Raw genomic sequence first — 19587 nt, 5'->3', positions numbered from 1 at the left:
GGTGGATTTGAAAAGTAAAGACTTATTCTGCTTTTCAGAGACCCACATCATCTCAAAGACTTCTGCCTCATTTCTTCTACCTGATTTCTTGATGTTGTCTCCCTGGCAGTGGCAGTATTGGCAATGTGATGCTGTTCCATGTCCATCTCAAATGGACTTTGTTCTAATACAGTTTGGGGTTTTTTTTCAATGAGAAATTACTGACAACTGGTCAACAAGACCAGAACAAAGTCTTAAGTGCCATTAATTCCTTGCCTACATAGAACAGTGAATTCAGGTGATATTAAAGAAGAAAAGCAAGAGCAAGACATCCATGTGAAGTGATCTTTAGGACTGGTGCATTCAACATCAGGTTCTGCTTTCAGCAGTCTCTTTCTTAGATTTCTAAATACGTAATGGATAACCTCAGTTACTTTACTTGGTGGTGTCCTGAATGGGAGCTGACTTTTTCTTCTTGGATGTCAATATGAAGCATCAAACCTGCTCCAGAGCTGACGTTTACCAGAGTTTAATACTTGATATCCTGGTCAGGTTCTGATAAATGTCTGGTGCAGTTTTGCTGGCGAAAGGAATTATGTTGTCTCTTTGGTATTTTGATGTTGCTGGTAAGTCTTTATATCCACTTCTTGTGCACTGTCTTTACACCTTCCTAATCATCATTAGCATTGCTGAAGTATATTCAGTACTTAATTTTTCAGAGCTCGCTCAGCCATAGCCACTAAAGTTCTCAAGAATGTGCCAAGGTTCTTATCTCCAAGCCTGGGGGACAGTTCAGTCTCCAGGCTTTTAGTCTGTCTCCTAGCCATTGAGCTGTGAGATTCAAATGAACTTGATAAGAAACAAGCCTAGTGTTTCAAGCGGGTCTCTAATATACCTTGATTTTTGCTAAAACGTTCAATTAAATAAAATTAATGTAGTGAAGATTTAAAGCTGAATCAGTAGGCAATGGATATGCTAAATTATATGTTAGAATTAATGGAGGAGGGAAAACATATTAAGGGGCTTAGAACAACTTTCTTGTTTTGCTTTATAAAGGGTCCCTAGTTATATATTGTTAGCTGCTCATGTAACTAATTATCGTGAAAGATTATTTTCTAATATATACGGTATGTTGTGTAGGTAGGAACTACTCAGTAGTGAATAATGTAATTATGCATAGTGTAAGGATATTGGGAATGGATCGCGCAGTAGGACATGAGGCATTTTTTATGGCTGCTTTTGTTCTTTGCTTTTATTTTTTTAGAAAATATACTGGACAAAAATATTGTTTAATGTGTGAATGGCTTTTGAACTGAAAGAGGCAGATTTAGACTAGATATAAGGAAGAAATTTTTTCCAATGAGGGTGGTGAAACACTGGAACAGGTTGCCCAGAGATGTTGTAGATGCCCCATCCCTGGAAACGTTCAAGGTCAGGTTGAACCGGGCTCTGAGGGAAGATACTCCTGCTTCCTGCAGGGAGGTTTGACTAGATGATCTTTAAAGGTCTTTTCCAATCAAAACTATTCTATGATTGTATGGTAAATCGAGTAATGATAGCATCTATGTCAGTAGCAGGCTGAATTCTGAGCTTATTCTTCCTGATATCTTATCAATTTCTACATCTTTTTAAAAAAGGCAATTGCTAAGCTGTAATAATACCTTGAGGTTTGTATGTTTCATTATATCAACAGATTTACTATTTTAATATTAAAATATCATTTAATGTGTAAATTAATTATATGAAACCTCATTATACATTGCATTTAACAATGTCATGACATATTGAATATATTAAATATTTTTATAATTTCATTCCAGTGATAAGTATGTTAGATTAGATTTTGTTTCTGCACATAATTCCCCCCTCCCCCTCTGCTGAGCTCCGGAAGTTTGACAGAGTAGTTAAGCCTAAATTAAGCATTATTAAGATTAATTAATTAGTATTATTAAAAGTAATACTTTTGACAACATTGAACAATTGTCTCATTTTCATTGTCCTACATGATGCATCTGACTTTGGCCTTAGATTTACCAGTTATAATCTTGACTTTCCAATAGTGATCTTGTCTTATGGCAGTGAGCATTTTAGGAGATCAATTTATTTATCCAGATAGCTACTTAAAATTTCGACTGTGGGTCCTAGAGGCTGCTGATGCCATAACCAGTCTGCAGGATGCTGTTTCAGCTTTAGGTGCAATTGAAGAGTTTGGAGCTTTCTTTAACATTGGAGACGGATGGTAATGAAGTGGCTTCTTCTGTAAGTCCTGCTTCAGGACTCGTGTACCTTGTCTGAGAGCCTGTAACTGAATCTCGTGGTAACTGATCTAGTGTTGTAAAATGATTAATTTAAATGCCCATTCCTTAAGGTTTGCTAAAACCTTAAATTTTTAGAGAATGCAGTAGCTCAAGTGAATTAAAGGACTGGAGTTTTGAAGGGACTGCTAGTTTACACCCTGATCCTGCAGCACATTGGTGTTCCAGGAATTTGTACAACACAGTATGTAAGGCTTACAAGATATCTCTTTGCCACACTTTGTTTAGTTAGCCTGAAATAAGGCTCAGAACTTGTGTGTTGATTGTAGATAACGTCAGTTCATCTGATATATACCCATTTCCCCAGAACAAGATAAAAATAACTTTTTTTTTTACCTTTAGTATCCCTTCATATTAGTGTATTGGATAGTTAGTAATTGTTCATTTGTCCGCAGAAGCCAATGCTGGACAAAAGTTGAAGAAATTTTAGGGAAAAATTAGGAGATAAGAGAAACAAATGGTGAAAGAGGAGAACTGTAAAATTGATCAGGGTTTTTTTTTCAGATTTTATAAGCCACTGTATACCTACTTCCATGGTAATGACCAGGGTTGGATAATACATGCTTTGGCAAGTTTAATTTCAAAAAAAAAAATGAAGGCAGTGAGCAGTATTACTTTTGTTTTGTTTTCAGCTAGCAGCTGAGATACTAGCTATTTTCTAGCTAGTATTCTATTTCCAGCTCATAGGTCTGTTTTAAATGTCAGGAAAATAAATTGTTCAAAGGCTCTCAAAACACACACACATTCTTGGGGGGGAGGGAGAACAGCGTGTCCCTTTCAAGACATTTCATTTGACTGTCACAAAAGAGGACATTGACTGACAGCAGAGGGAGCTGCCTTCCTGTATCCCTTTCTTACTTGAAGGGTTAATTGTGAATAGAGCCCTTTAAGACAAGAGGAAAAGTTGTGAAAACAATAAGGTTAATAATACATTCCTTAACTTAAATTTTTAAAAAAAAATTGTGCTTTGTTGATAAAAATTAATGCCAGTGTGATGAACTGAGAACGGCTAGTAATATTGGAGGGAATATGACTTGCCTTTTGAAAATGACAAGTTTTGTTCTATTTCTGGTCAATTTAACAAGTTTTGCAAATACAATAAACTAAGCTTTTTACAGGTATGTTATATCTTTGAGTATATATATTTTATATATATGCACTTTATAGATATATTATTGAAATAATTTATTTGCAGAGTCTATATTGTCATTTCATTTAATAGGCAAGCAGGATCACTGATCTTTCTAATCTGGTATTATGTATCCAGCTGTGACCAAGATCCAAAGGAGTTATTATTTTGTCGTAGTCATCTGTCATTCTTTTTATTGTACTGCATGAAGCAAGAGTAGAGTGTTTCATCAAGCAGTCCCATAATGAGTTAAGTTGTCTGAAATGTTAATAATACTTTGGAATATTAATTCTATATAATAGCATTAATTTTGATTCCTTACTCTTCTAACATATTATCTATAAATTAAATGAAATGAAAGCAATGTTGTTTACTTAATGTACTTTTTTTCCTTACAAGATTTTTTTATTTATTTGGAGTTTTTTGACACTTTGTTCACTGTTATCACTTGTAATCATATCTTTTGTAATCCAATGAAAATTGAAGATATATTCATTTGGAATATACACAGAGACAGCACCATAAACAAATATTAGATTATAAATGCTGTATACCTACATATGTTCATACACGGTATTCGTCTGAAGGGAAGTTTTATATTTCACTGAAAGCAAACATCTTGCACTGCTTGAAAAAGTTAAATATACTTCAAGCTAGGTAAAGAGACTGCCAACAGGCATGTAGGTACAGACATTGTGGTTGGCAAATGCGACAGGTTGTATTTAATGTATTTCCCATTTGAGGATTAGTGTTCATAAGCAGAGGCAAATTATTCCATGCAATATGTTTGTGGCTGTATACAGCATGATGAAAGGGCTTTTGAAACAGATTGTTTTTAATTGGAACTCATTAATGAGGTAGATTAACTGTAAGTCTGATGAAATGTAATAGGTAAAACAAACTGTAGCAACTGTAGCCTTAAAATACACATGTAAAAGGGAAGTTGTTGGATTTTAGAGCCCTGCAGTTTACTTTTTATTCTATATATGAATTTTTACACTTGATTTTAATTTTAATTTGCATGTCTGAATGTTATGTGAGTTGTCTGATTAAATTGACTAATCTGTCTGAATAAATTATCTGAAGTATATTACATTTTTAGTAACTGTGTATTAAAAGTTTAGTACTGGATCACATTTTTAAGTAATTTCTCTTACTTCAGATATGTATCAAAGAACATACTTTTCAGAGATTCAAGACATATATATTAAAGTCCTATGTTAGGTGAGTTGCCAGCTAGTTAGACTTATACTAACTTTCCATCTCTATTTTCGTGTGGCCTGGTGCTTAAAGGTAAAGGCTCTATGGATGGCTACACCTTTGATCTGCTTCTGGTTGTGGCTTATAGCAGATGGTCCAAGAATAAATGCAAGGCAAGCATGTACAATACTCCTATTAATCTACCAGCCTTTTCAGCCTGGAAACCTCTTCAACTGCTGAGGTTTTTGTGTAGTTATTAATGCTTAGTGTGTTTCTTTTCCATGACGTATTGTTAGCAGACTTCAGTCTCATCTTTTTTCAGGTCATTTAGGGATATCTTGCATAGCACAGGTCCCACTGCAGAGACCTGTGACAAGACACCTTTCTGACCTGGGAAGATCTATTATTTACTCTTATCATCTGTTTTGTAACTTTATTTTTCTTTGCCATATCTTTTCTTATGACCAGACTTTTAAGTATTTCTAAAAATCTTTGATGGTTGGACTCAATGATCCAGTGGGTCCTTTCCAACCTGGTGATTCTATGATTAGGACCTCTCTCGGAAATCTTAACTAGATCATAGCTCTCCATCCATGTGCTTAGAGACACTTCAGAGGTGTACTGGGTTTGCATGGCAAGGTCTTGGTAGCGGGGGCTACTGTGAGAAGCTGCAGGAAGCTTCCCCCTTGTCTACTGAGCCAATGCCAGCTGTCTGCAAGATGGCCCCGCTGCTGGCCAAGGCTGAGCCCACCAGCCATGGTTGTAACACCTCTGTGATAACATATGTAAGCAAGAAGGGAAAAAACTGTGCAACAACAGCAGCCAGAGAGAGGAGTGAGAATATGCGAGAGAAACAACTCTACAGATGCTCAGGTCAATGGAGGAAGTGCTCCAGGCATAGGAGCAGGGATTCCCCTGCAGCCCATGATGAAGACCATGGTGAGACAGGCTGTCCCCTTGCAGCCCATGTAGGTCCTAGGTCCACAGTGGAGCAGATATCCACCTGCAGCTCATGGAGGACCCCACAATGGAGATGTCTGTGACCCCATGGAGAGCCTGTGCTGGAGCAAGCTCGTAATAGGACATGTTACTTTACGGAGAGAGGAGATCACACTGGAGCAGTGTGTTCCTGAAGGACTGCACCCCATGGAAGGGACTCAAACTGAAGCAGTTCATGAGGATCTGTAGCCCATGGGAAGGACTCACATTGGAGAAGTTCATGGAGAACTGTCTCTCGTGGGAGGGACCCCACGATGGAGCAGGGGAAGAGTGTGAGGAGTCCTCCCCCTGAGGAGGAAGGAGCGCAAAGAAAATCTATGATGATCCGACCACAACCCCTATTCCCTGGTGCCCTGCACTGCTTGGAGTGGGAGGTAGAGAAATTTGGAATGTGAAGTTGAGCCTAGGAAGCAGGCAGAGGTGCGGGGAAGGTGCTTTAAGATTTGCTTTTGTTCCTTATAACCCTACTCCAACTTTGATTGGCACTAGATTAAAATAATTTCCACAAGTTGAGTCAGTTTTGCCTGTGACAGTAATTGCTGAGTGTTCTCCCTATTCTTACCTTGACCCACAAGCCTTTTGTTGTATATTTTCTACCACCCCTGCTCTATCCAGCTGAGGATGGAGAGTGATAAACCAGCTTGGTGGGCATCTGGCATCCAGCCAGGGTTAACCCACCACAAGAGGTTTCAGTTTACAAAAGCTGTGTTGTCTCTTCTCCAGAAAGCCATCCACGTGTCTGCTAATACAGTTCCTCATAATGATTTGTGCTCTTGTGTCTGGATGTCAGGCTTACAGGCCTGTAGCTCTCAAGATATTACATGAAAAAAATTCTAATCTTCCTGTTCCGCTTGCCACCACTCAGCGTGTATTCAGGAGATTTACAAATTGTTACTAATATTTTACTGATTGTTTTGTCAATTTAGTTTGTAATTTTTATACAGTTACTTCTGTTTCTTTGAGTCTCTCACAGAGAAGAATTATGGCGTGAGGATCTTGCCACTTCCTTTCACTGAACACCACTGCAAAGCATTCATTTAGCATGTCTGCAGTGATCTTGTCTTCTCTGAGTACTCCTCTATACCTTCATACCAGTCAGCTCTCAGACTGCCTGGCAGGCTTTCTTGCTCCTCATGTCTTTGAAGGAATATTTATTATTAGTTTAGGAATTGTTCCTGAGGCTAATTTTGGGGTTTTGTGTTTAATATGCCAGAATCTATGATCCTTTATGGTTTTTCTTCATTTGTACATTTCTTCTGCTATCCCCTTTTTGATCCTTTTTTTTACTGTTGTGCTGGTTTTCTATTGCCATTACCCAAGTCTTAATAAATGGTATGGGCTGGCCTTGTGCTAAACACATGGTATCTTTATGTAGATTCCACTCTACCTGTAGGGATCTAATTTTTGTCCTTTTGATGTCTTTATTTATAGTTTATAAACTATTAATTTAGAGTGTATTTTTAATAGACTGGTTTCAACAAACCTAGGTGTGAATATCTGATCTTCTGTTTTTTAAAGGTCATCTAAATGGTAGTGTTGGAAACTCTGCTTCATTTTGAGGAACGTTGAGATAAATTTCACTTGGAAAGATTAGTTATTCCTCAGACAGGACCAGCTTTTAAGAAGTTGGAAATAATCCTTTTATACATATCCAAGAAATAGTCTAGTTGTGTGCATATCAGCATATTTAAATCAATTTATACTAGCTGAATATCTGTCCTGTAATGTATTAAATAATTTCATTTCTGATAAGTAAATTGGAAATTAAGTATTTAACTTTTTTTTTGCTTTTTTTGACTCGCTCTTAATGAGCTTACTAAGTACAGGCTATTATAAGTGATGCGCATGCATCTTAGATTTACTTTCTAAATAAAATAGAAACCTACTTCAAGGCAAACTCATTTGGCTGTCTTGTGATATGCTTTATTTCTTTTTCCCTATTTCAGGTAAATATGCTGAAGATATATTTGGTGAACTCTTCAATGAAGCGCACAGTTTCTCATTTAGAGTCAACTCCTTACAAGAACGTGTAGATCGCTTATCTGTCAGCGTTACACAACTTGATCCAAAGGAAGAGGAATGTAAGTTAACTCCTGCATTGAAGATTTATTATTTTGTCACTGAAACACCAGAAATGGAAATAATAATAGTTTCAATTATAAGAACACAGAGCAAATCATCGTGAGAGTGAGGTCCATTTCTGTTTCTGCTACAGATTTCTTTTATAGCCTTGAGCAGCTTTCTGAGCTCAACATTTTTATGGTAACTGAACAGTGCTGTTACCAATGATTTTACATAAAAAACACTGCAGGACTGTGTGTCGCTACAGTAGTATTATATATTAATATTGCATATTATTATTATAATTCTATGTGAATGCTTGGAGATAAGTCTTTACTCCTTTTTTTAACCTTCCTACTAATTCCCATGGGATGTAACCATCTGTCCAAGTAGGATTTTTTTGCATTTAACTTGTTACTATCTTGCATTCTACATGAAGTTATAGTTTCATAGCTCCATTTATTGGTGCCACATGTCCCCTTGGATTCTTCCTAAATAGCTTTAAGTGCTATAAATATTGATTAGCACTGAGGAAAAAAAATACTTCCAAAACTCAAGAGGATACGGCTTTTATGCCTGTAAGGTAGAATTTTTATGCAATTGAAATGATGGGATAGTCTTTGTGATGACTAAACAATGACCACCTAATACGTAAACACTATGAAGCTTTTTTGCCTTCCTGGATATCTGTTGGTTACAGGTTAAACTATGAATGGTCTTGTAACCCCAAACTGTTTTAGGGTGTTCTGGACTATATGGCTAAGACCTAGAAATCAGAGCAACATCCTATAGTGAAAAATAATTTTGGATTGTGTGTGGGATCCAATTTTAAAGTATAGAAATGTTTCAGTTTTAAGTGTCTAGACCTAATAGTTACGTGTTATTCAGAAAGAACAAAGTGTCAAAACCATGAGCGTGGTCTTCAGGCTGTGTTTAGTTAGCAATGTTGAAATTTCACTAATAGCAAAATTAAGGAAATTTTGATTCCATACTTTGAGTGACATGAGTTTTAGAGTAGGTTTCGAAAGACAGCTGTTCATTCCTAGTAGCAGACTTTCCATGAAATCGTGACTTGCCTGGAGGAATTATTACATTAATGGGATTTTCCAAGTCTCTTGACAACTGAGGATAAATCATACACATACACCTCTTTTTCCAATAAAATACCATGTTTACCATGATTTGATAATGTGAAATAGCCATTCTGTGTATAGTAACAAAAAGTCAGCAATTGTAATCTTGTAAGATGCGTAATACTCCAGAGTGTTAACACAATTTCTGCATTTGCTCTTGACAGCCTAGTTGTTGGTTTATATCAGGATGGGATATATGTTGATATGACAGCCACTCACATTTCAGGAAAATGGAGAGACCATTTTGAATCATTGAGTTAAAGCATCTAAGGATGTTACAGGATAGCAGGATGAAAAACTGTACTTTCTTGTGTAAATGGCCTGTGACAAGTTTGGTTGTAGGTTACAATACTGAATATCCACAACTATTTGGCATTAGAGAATTGCTAGTAGTAGTTTTCAATAATATGTAGTCCCAAATCAATAACTTTTCACAGTACTGTGTATACTGTAGCATTTGCTAAACTATATAGCTGAAGGAAGAAAATGGGGCTGAAAAGATCAAGTCCTGATCAAGTCCAGAGTGGCTGGAATCCAATACCCTGCATTTTTTGTCTGTCACACCGTAGATCAGCAGTGACAGTATTTCAGAGGAGCACATGCAGTCCTCAGCTTCAGGAATTACTAAATGGTTAATTTTATTTACCTGAGAATATTCATTCCTTGAGGTATACCTAGTGTTCCTTATTCACAAACATCTGCCCAGAATGAGTCAACAGATGAGGACAAAGGAGATGAGAGGGAATTTAGTATTATATTTCCTTAAAAAATAGAGATCAGGAAACTGTTTGTCCTTCAGTATCCTGTTTTGGGCTTGAAATTTAGAAATTACTCACAAATAGTTTTGTTTGAGTCTTGATCTTCGCTAAAATAGTTGGAAGATGTTAATGCATGAAGTTGTGGAAAATATTTGGATTTACCTTTCTTAACCCTCTATGTAAGAATTAAGCAAATTTCGGTACTTCTGCTCAGCTAACAGCATGTGTAAAATGGGATATACTTGTAAAATGAGTCTCATTTGCTAGTTCTTTGCCGTCAGGCAGTAATAGAAGATTTAATGTGTTCCTTTGGGCCCATGCTATTACACAAGAGGAAGAAATTAAGATTCATTTAAAGCTAAGTGGCATGAACAAAAACAGCCCAACTGAGATTCTTTGAACGAGGTGCAGGTACTTGGCAAGACGTTTATGGTAGAGTCAAAGTAATAAAAAGCTCTGAATTTTTTTGAATAGTCTTGTGTGTTTTCTCATTTTGTATTACAATATTTCTGTGAAAGAATAAAAATGTAAACGTAAGGTTAGGATTGTATCCTGAAAGAACTGTCTCCTGATACACAATCTTTCTGTCACAGAAGAATTGCTATGAACTTGGCTTGGTTTGAATTATTACACTCTTCAGATTTTTTGGCTTCTCAGAATTATGAATTTCATATTGTAATCTATTTTTTACACCCTTTATTCCTTTTACATATATGTGGTTTTCCACCCCACATATCTCAGGAGAGATACTAAGCTTGCATGCAGACAAAAAGAAATCCTCTGCTTTACTTAAGTAAACTGAACTTTGTTTCAGTTTTATGGGAAACTAGCCTGTATGTACTCAAGAGTTACCATGTTTACCATTGTGTTTAGGAGAGGGAAAACAGCTTCTTGCTGTGGAGGTGAGCAAAGATTGAGTGTTTCAGTAGACCTGCAATGTAAGATATCTTCATAGGTCTGAAAATAAACCCTAAGCATATAGTTTCTTTGCAACCATCTTTAATTTCAGTCTTTACTTTAAAAATAACATTACTAACTCTCTCTGTATATGTGCATATGTTGTAAGTATAATAATAGATTTCTGTTAATCTACCACATTTTTGTGAATTTTTGTGACATTAAGCTTGAAGTGCTACCACAAGTAAATAATTTCATATCTGTAGAAACCTGACAGTTTTTAAAAGAATATTCATTTTAGCTTTTATCTTCTTTTTTAAAATGCTGATATGCAGTACAACTCTGATGTGCAGTGTGATGAAGTATTAGAAAATAGTTGTATGTGAATCAAATAAATGGCATCCTGGCAGGAGAATTGCTAAACTAAGTTTATCTGCATATTTTTGGGTTAATTCTGGCTGATGTAACAAGTCTTTTTGTACAACCCAAACAATAGACACAGTAAAGATAAACTGGCATTAGTTCAGATTGTTGAGTGGAATTTTAGTTTAAATTGTGAGCTTTTCAACATTTAAGGAAATTATTTGAAGACCCCATTTTTTTGTTCAGTGCAGTAAACACAAATGGTGTAGCACATGGACTTAGAGGAAAATGTTATCCATATGAAAATTAGGATTTTAGGCTACAGGAAAGTTCTGATACTAGTTAGGAATTAGGCAATTGAAAGCTTAAATTTATCAGCACCAAGTCAAATCCCTGCAACATTTCAAATCCCTCCTTTGGTGTCCCATCTCTTTTTGCACTTGAATTCATACATCCAATTTGTTTGACCTGTTGTGCCAGTTGTCAGTCAGCCAAAGCTAAGTGGCCCAACGACCAGCCAGGTTCTCACATATTCTCCCTACTGAGGTGGCAAGCCACACAGGGCTCCTGTTTCTTAGCCAGCTGGCAAGCTAAACAAATGGCTTTGTAAGCCATACCCTCTGCAGTCCAGGATTACACTGTGCTGGCAATGTGGGATTTACCTGATCCTTCTCTGTAGGCAAGTTATATCCATGTCATGGTTCTCAGTATTTTGTGTGCCACATCCTTTCATTTTCTTAGTAATGTTGTCATAACACAGTCAGTTGTTTTGAAGAATGGCATGCTTTTTTGTGAATGCCAGTCATCAGATATCAGTGCAGGAAATGCTGTTAGCTCTTTGACATGTATGTGTATGTTTTCTATGAAGGCATTTATTCTGTAGCTTAGTTTTAGAGAGAAAGTAGTCCATGCTTATTGTTGGGGATTGATTGATTATGCTCAATTTTACAAAAAGTGGAGATTTAAACAAGAAGGTGGAGACTATAGATTAGACAAGCTGTATTTGCCCTCTGGTAAGGTTAAAGAATGCTAATGAAAAGTTTATAGAACAATGTACATCTCAATAGTATGGTGTTGCATACTTTTTGAGCATTTTGATATTGAAACAAAGAACTTTATTTATTGGAATAAATTTATTTACTTCATTGCCTTCTGAATGTACACAGATTCAAAGAAGAGTATATTAACTTTTATTTTTGTTGGCGTAGTCTCCAATAAGTGACAGTTTAAAGACTTGCAGGATTGCCAAGCAACCCTGAACAAAGACATTTTGTTGGATTTGTAAAACCAACAGTCCAAAGGAAAAACAGCTGAAGTATAAGAGAATCTAAAACTAGGTTTTTAGATGAGGTAAAACCCTGTTCTTCTAATTGTGAACTACTGCCAGCAAATAACGAGGTGTACTTCTTGACAGGTACAAAATATATATGGTTATTTATGAGTGCAAAAATACCTGCAGAAGCTGAGACGCACAGCTGACATTCATACATTATGATACTTCTTTCACACACTTAAAAAGGTTTCTGAGCAGCTAATTAAAGGTATTAAAAAGAATAAAAGACACTAGTAAAATAGAACCTAAGGGTAAAAAGGAGGAAACTTCTCCAGGAACACACAACCTTGCCAACTGTAATAAACTTCAGAGGGCAAACAGAAAATCAAATAAATCCCATCTCACAAAGGATGCTGCTGATATGCTTAGGTAAGAAGGTAGCATGTTCCAAGAATTAAAAGCTCTCTGGAAAAAATCCTGCTTTCTGCCACTTTGTTATCATATAATAGAAATCCAGCTCTTTGTGTGTGTGTATGTACGTACATACATACACTTGTATGTGTTATGAGAACCAGAGTAAAATGCAGCTTTCAGTTTGAACAGACTCCTAAAAAATTGTTGGTGGGGGACGGACAACACAGACCTCTCATCTTTAGTGAAGGGGCACCACTATCAAACTGTTTATATAAAATAAACATAATTAATTATAGATAAATTGTGATCTGCTGAAAATACTCTCCTTGCTAGTATGTTTTAAAATGGGCTGTTTTCAGTATTGCTTCAGATTCAAAATAAAATTTAAAAAACAAGCCAAAAAAAATCCCAAACCAATGAAAAGGGCTGCCACTTCATCTAGTGAAAGTCTAATGCTGGCTGCAAAGTTAGTCTTAAGACACACCTGGGCTTCAGGTAGCAATTAAGGATAAGGGAGGGAGATAAATATGAGACTGAACGGGTACACTCTTATCAGAATTAAAAGTGCAAGTTTCACCAGTTGTGATCACTTTTCCATTAATCTTTTACTAAATTTTAACAGCTGTGAAATAGAAAAAGGTACATTTCCTTTAAAAGCAGTAAGTAAATATATTTCAAACCACTGTTTAATCTTATGTTCACCTTGTGTTATTTTCCTTCAAGTCTTATGTAAATGTAATTGACTATTCCTAACTACTGTGCTTAAAAACTCAAGGTGTCTCACCTGAATTAAACAGAGAAGTCTCATCTTGATTAAGCAGTCTGATTTAAAAAAAACATTTGACTAGTTTCATGTGTTGAAACACAATATCACCTTCCATTGAAACTCGCTGTTCTCAGCATCATAAGCTTAAGTGATTTGCTGGTTTGGCGTCTTCATGGGCCTTCAGTGGAACTGCTGCGTACGTGCAAGGAATGCGAAGTCTGGCTTGGTGATAGTATAAAGGTGAGATCTTATACCTCAAGACAGAGAGTAATTTTTTAGTGCCAGAAGGATTGGGAAATGGAATTGGGAAATGTTATTAGGTACTTCTGAACTACAGGGTGGTGGTTTATAGTTACAGTAAGCAATTTGTTGAATTACTTTGACACAGAGACACAGAGTTCTGATATCTGTCCAGGTGAGCAAAAGTTTCCTGTGAAGCTAAATAGAGGATAATATACTAGAACATTACAAGCATGTTTTTTACATAATCTGGCAATATCTTGCCATGGCAGTAGTGGTAGATGAATTTATATTTGCTGTAAAATACATAAGATGCTAGTAGTAATGCTTAATATTTGTTTTCTAACCAGTGTTAAGCAATTCCAGATTAATCCAAATAAACTGCCTTTGATGAGTTTTTTAAATGATATTATCCCCTTTCAGTGTCACTGCAGGACATTACAATGAGGAAAGCTTTCCGGAGTTCCACAATTCAAGATCAACAGCTGTTTGACCGCAAAACTTTGCCTATTCCTTTGCAAGAAACTTATGACGTTTGTGAACAGCCTCCTCCACTTAACATTCTCACTCCTTACAGGTTAGTAAAATGAAAATAATCAAAACCAATTTCAACCTTATTTTATATAACTGAGATACAGTATCCAGGCACCCTGCTCATGTTGAGTAGCATTTGGATATTTGAGGAGCCACACTAGAAAACTGTGAAATTGCTGGAGGAATACAGGCAGCAGAAGACGTTATAAGCATTAAAATGATACTTGACTGTGCTCAAATTTTACCCCAGTGTAATGATGTTTAAAAAGAGGCTTTTTTATTGTCAGCATTTATTGAACTGTGTAACACTCTTGAGTGCAAAGTGAAGAAAATAAGCAGTTAAGTATGTAGAAGGAAAGGTCTTAGATGGAAATTAATGTTGTTTGCTGTCTCAAAGTCAATTCGAATCTGGCTGCTTGTGTTCAACCACACATGAATTTGCTCATTATTTTAGGAGCAAGATTTGAGTAATTGGAATGGGAATTCTCTGATTTATCGCTCTTATCTCCAGCTTGCATTAAAGTTACTTGTCTAAAATCTGAGGCTGATGTTCATCTTTATAATGTTCTTCAGTAAAATATTTCAGGGTCTGAGGTGCTAGGTAGTCCTTAATATGCCATTCCTTTGCCTTATTATTTGTATTCATGTGTTGTCAAATTAATAGCATGCTCTGTTTGCATCATTGTATTTCAGGGATGATGGAAAAGAGGGTTTGAAGTTTTATACCAATCCTTCATACTTCTTTGATCTGTGGAAGGAAAAAATGTTGCAGGACACTGAGGACAAGAGGAAAGAAAAGAGGAAGCAGAAGGTATATATCTTAGTTTTATATAGCTTCTGATTGGGAAAGAGTTTACTTGCAGATCTGGTGCATTTTGGTTTTGCAATTAATAACAATCCAAACTTTACAGAGTCATCTTCATTCAACTGAAACTACCTGTATTCATTCAATTCTATCAACTTTATTAAATAGGTATTTAATATTAATAGTGATAATAAAATAATATGAAAAGGCCTAGAGCTTTCATGCTGTCTTAATGTAACTAACAGCAGATTTGCCAAAACGTGTAAGTCTTCTAGCAATTAATCAAAAAGGGGCAAAAAAGGAGGAATAAAAGACTTTCAGTGGAATGCTTTTTTAATACTCCAAATTCTGACAGTCTTGCAGATGAAAAAGCTCGAATGATATTCTAACAGATACGTTTACTCTTAACCAGAAAGTAGTTAGTAAGTGCAGAGCACTGTTTATATTTTGTTAAAATTAAACACTTCTGCAAAGGTAATGCTACTTTTTTTACCTTTATTCTATATATTTCATACATAGAGACAGTAAATATAAATGTCAGACTCATAGTTGCATTTAAGGGTTAGAATAAAAAACTACTTATATAGCTATTTTTCTCTATACTATTCAGTTTATTATCTACTAGACAGAAGTTTCTGCCTCTTACAAGTCTTTTTTTGTTTAGTTATATTTAGACTGGAAGTAATTTTTTCTTGAACTGGGGTTGTCTTTCATTATTTCATGGCTGTGATGTCTAAGTGCACCTAAGTAAAAGACTCTGTCTTAGTTGTCAGTTTTGTTTGCACAACTCTCTTACAGCAGAAAAATCTAGATCGCCCTCATGAACCAGAAAAAGTGCCAAGGGCACCTCATGACAGACGGAGAGAGTGGCAGAAGTTAGCTCAAGGTCCAGAGCTCGCAGAAGATGATGCTAACCTCTTACATAAGCACATTGAAGTTGCTAATGGCCCAGCTTCACACTTTGAATCAAGGTTTCTTTTTATTTTTGTCTATCCTTTACTAAGTACAGATGTGCATACTACATAGTGAACATGCTTGAGGAAAGGTAAATGATGAGATACTATACTACTGCTGTTCTTGAAAGGCACTGGAAATCATTGATTTAGCTCAACCAAAACTCAGTTTTAAAATACTTATTTAGTGTGTCCTTAAAGGAGTAGTTATTATCTTATTATTTTTAAGAACAGTGTGTATCCTTGAGGATGTGTTGTCATCTGCAACTTGGAAAAGGTGTAGAGTCACTGTTTCAAGCTTGCAACCAGGTGTGTCACTACATTCCACTCTTGACCTTCAAAATACCTATTATTCCAGCCTCTTGATTTTTTTCTTAAGCAGACACTGCCAAGACTTTATGATGGGTGTGATGTGAACAAACAGCCACTTGGAACTCGGATGAGATCACTGAGCTTCTTTTTACTCTTGAGCAAATCCAAGATTTGATTGATGTTTCTGGTTATAGTCTATTACAAAATCCAACCTGCTGGATTCTCATTTCACAGCATGCATTTGCTGGTGGCTGAAAGTAGCATTTCACATGGTAAACACCTGCTGTGTTTACGCTTCTGGTGTTTGTGCAAAACCAGAAGAGAAACTTCTGATGGGAAAGAGGGCTGACAACTAATACTAGGAGTTTTGGGTGGTGTGCTTTTGGGGGATTGTTCGAGGTTTTCTTTAAAAGCATTCCTTGTCCTCAAAAAAAACCAGTTATTTTTTCCCCCTATCATTCAGTGACCAAAAGCACATTAAGTGAATATTTTGTTTAGCTTGGTAAGGCCTTTAAACACACTTAATAGCGATAGTGGATAATTATACCTTAGCTCTCTGAATTTAGAAAGTAAAAATGCGCTCAGTACATTTCAGTGAGTAGGATACAACTCAGGTTATGGTGATTAGTATTTTTCTGGGAGAAGTTTTGTAGTATCTTATCTTTGTAAACTGCCATGTCGAGTCATTGGTAGAAACATTGCTTTCTTGCTGTCCTTGTGTTGTTCTGTACCTCAGATTCCACACTAGATGGACTCATTGCAGGACTCCTTTTGCATCTGGGGCCCTGGCCTAAACGATTGTCAGTACCAGTTATACAATTATGAATAATACTGTAGTGCTTGGGAGCACTGCGTGTGCACAGGGTGTCATTCAAATACAGAACAGCACTGTGCTTTTGAATAACAGAGCAAGGTTTCGTCCTCGAAGAATTTAATAGGTTAGATACTACAGTGGTGACAGTATGTGGAAGATGCAGAGTACTGCTTTACTTGTTGGGAAGTGTTCTGCAAACACATTTTCTCTGAATTTAATAGAGAAACTTTTTAAAATCTTTGATTGAGTAGTTAATTAAAATTCCAAACTGATCAGGTCCTAAAGGTATGTCTAAAGTTGTTGTCAAGGTGAATCATTTTAAGGTGTAATTATCTTTATTTACTGCTACTGCTCAATAATAGATACTTACATTATCTTCCTTGTATCTGTTGTATAGCTGCAAGATATTAGATCTAAAGTAGTGGGTTGTCTCTATATTGGAATATAGATCTTCTGACAGAAGTTAAGCTAAATTATTCGGTTGTAAATTCTACTATTCATACATCAATGGATGTTTCACGAATCTTATGAAAGAATATGGTTGCATATATCTAGGGACTGAGGAGCAGAAATGATTACTGAGTATAATGCTTGTTTCATAATACACTCTGGTATATGTGTACTTCAGATTGTATTGCTGTGTTTACTTAACTCAAAATAATGTGACTAATAAACACTGAGAGCACACACATACTGTAGAAATTGTCTGATTTACCTGTCAGAAGCATTAAACCATTGAGAACAGGAGATAAATTATTAGAAAGCCATGAAATGTAATATGTGACATCGGTGCAGAGAAGATACTTGATTTCAGAAATCAAACTGAAGTATAGAGCATTAGCTGAGGGCACTAATGCTTACTTTTAGTAAAGCTTACAATGGATCATTTTTCACTGTTTTCTTGCAGATCTCAAGCGTATGTGGACCATATGGATGGATCGTATTCACTTTCTGCATTGCCCTATAGCCAAATGTCTGAACTTCTGAACAGAGCTGAGGAGCGAGTATTGGTCAGACCACATGAACCGCCACCGCCACCTCCAATGCATGGAACAGCAGATGTGAAACCTGTGCCTCCGTGTGTTAGGTATGGGGTGGTCAAGCTACATGGACATTTATTGGAGAGTTTTGGTTTCCACCATCCCCCTCACAGTCCATTAGCAATACTTCCATGTAGCCCAGGCAGTTCGTGTCCTAGGGACTACGTAAGTCCACAGGCCTGATGCATCTGCAGCTGCAGGGCTACACAAGAGCGGCAGAGAAAGGTCAGAATCTAAACCCCCTGCAGTGCCAATACAGTGACAGGCCTCGCCTTGCCATTAATATTGCAGCTGTGTCACCTTTCAAGTTAAATGGCAAGGCAGATAACTGCATGGAAAACCTTTCTGTGAAAGATGTTGGACTCTCATGATTTAGCTTTGGAATTTTGGAAACTTCAAAATCTGAAATTTATATCAATGAGCTGGGTTTCAGCTTGCTTGAAAGGAAGACGATCAGCTGTCAAAACTATGTATTCATCACATTTACCAAATTGCAACTGCTCTTTTTTTTTTTTTTCCAGACGTGGTTGTTACATCAGCAAGATGTTAACTCTCTTGAAAAGAATGTATTTTTACTATTCAGGAGATTATACACAGAAATGCAAAACTCTTTAGATGAGTTTTCCACAGAGGCGAAAGAAATCCTCCAGTGGTCTTTCAGGAAAATAATTTTACTGTACCCTTTTGTTTTCTTCAATTCACCTATTCATTGCACTGCAATGAGTATTTAGCATATAAATATACCTCTCTGTACTTAGAAATTATGACATTTGATATTAGCCTCACTCACCCTGTCATCAAACCTTAAATACTTATTTTAAATGAAACTTGTGACACAACAACCCCATGCAGCCCTACAGGCTTGGGGAAGAGTGGCCGGAAAGCTGCCTGGAAGAGAAGGACCTGGAAGTGTTGGTTGACAGCTGCCTGAACATGAGCCAGCAATGTGCCAGGTGGCCAAGAAGGCCAATAGCAACTTGGCTTGTGTCTGAAACAGCATGGCCAGCAGGTCCAGGGAACTGATTGTGCCCCTGAATGCAGCATTGGTGAGGCCGCACCTCAACTACTTCAGTTTTGGGCCCCTCACTAGAAGAAAGACATTGAGGTGCTGGGAGTGTGTCCAGAGAGCGGCAGTGAAGCTGGTGAAGGGGCTGGAGAACAAGCCTTACCAGAGGCAGCTGAGGCAACCAGGGTTGTTTAGCTTAGAGAAAAGGAGACTGAAGGAAGACCTTGTCACTGTCTACAACTACCTGAAAGGAGGTTGTGGCGAGGTGGATGTTGGTCTCTTTTCCAAAGTAACAAGTGATAGGATGAGAGGAATTGGCTTCAAGTTATACCAGGGGGCGTTCAGCTTAGACATTACGAAAAAATTCTTCACCAAGAAGAAATTGACCTTCGCCAAGAGGGTCATCAGGCACTGCAACCGGCTATACAGGGAGGTTGTAGAGTTGCCATCCCTGAAGATATTTAGAAGATGGGTAGAAGAGGTGCTCAGGGATATGGTTTAGTAGTGGACAGGTACAGTTGGACTGAAATGATCTTAAAGGTCATTTCCAATCAAACGAGCCTATGATTCTGTGCAATATTAACTCATCCTCATCA

At 36.8% G+C, this 19587-nt stretch overlaps 1 protein-coding gene across 4 annotated transcripts in view; it reads left to right on the top strand.

The window, feature by feature from the left end:
- The window catches only part of WASF1 (WASP family member 1), a 95065-nt gene that overhangs the window by 71877 nt on the left and 3601 nt on the right, over nucleotides 1-19587 (top strand). For 3 of the 4 annotated variants that reach the window (XM_054063672.1, XM_054063673.1, XM_054063674.1), the window contains exons 3-7: nucleotides 7569-7703; nucleotides 13951-14104; nucleotides 14755-14872; nucleotides 15665-15837; nucleotides 17853-18032. In XM_054063672.1, the coding sequence (XP_053919647.1) occupies nucleotides 7569-7703; nucleotides 13951-14104; nucleotides 14755-14872; nucleotides 15665-15837; nucleotides 17853-18032 (760 nt within the window). The remainder of the gene's footprint in view (nucleotides 1-7568; nucleotides 7704-13950; nucleotides 14105-14754; nucleotides 14873-15664; nucleotides 15838-17852; nucleotides 18033-19587) is intronic. The other variant, XM_054063671.1, reaches the window with a different exon arrangement.

Source organism: Cuculus canorus, chromosome 3, assembly GCF_017976375.1.
Source record: "Cuculus canorus isolate bCucCan1 chromosome 3, bCucCan1.pri, whole genome shotgun sequence".
NCBI classification, from domain to species: domain Eukaryota; kingdom Metazoa; phylum Chordata; class Aves; order Cuculiformes; family Cuculidae; genus Cuculus; species Cuculus canorus.
This window is presented reverse-complemented; position numbering and strand designations above follow the sequence as displayed.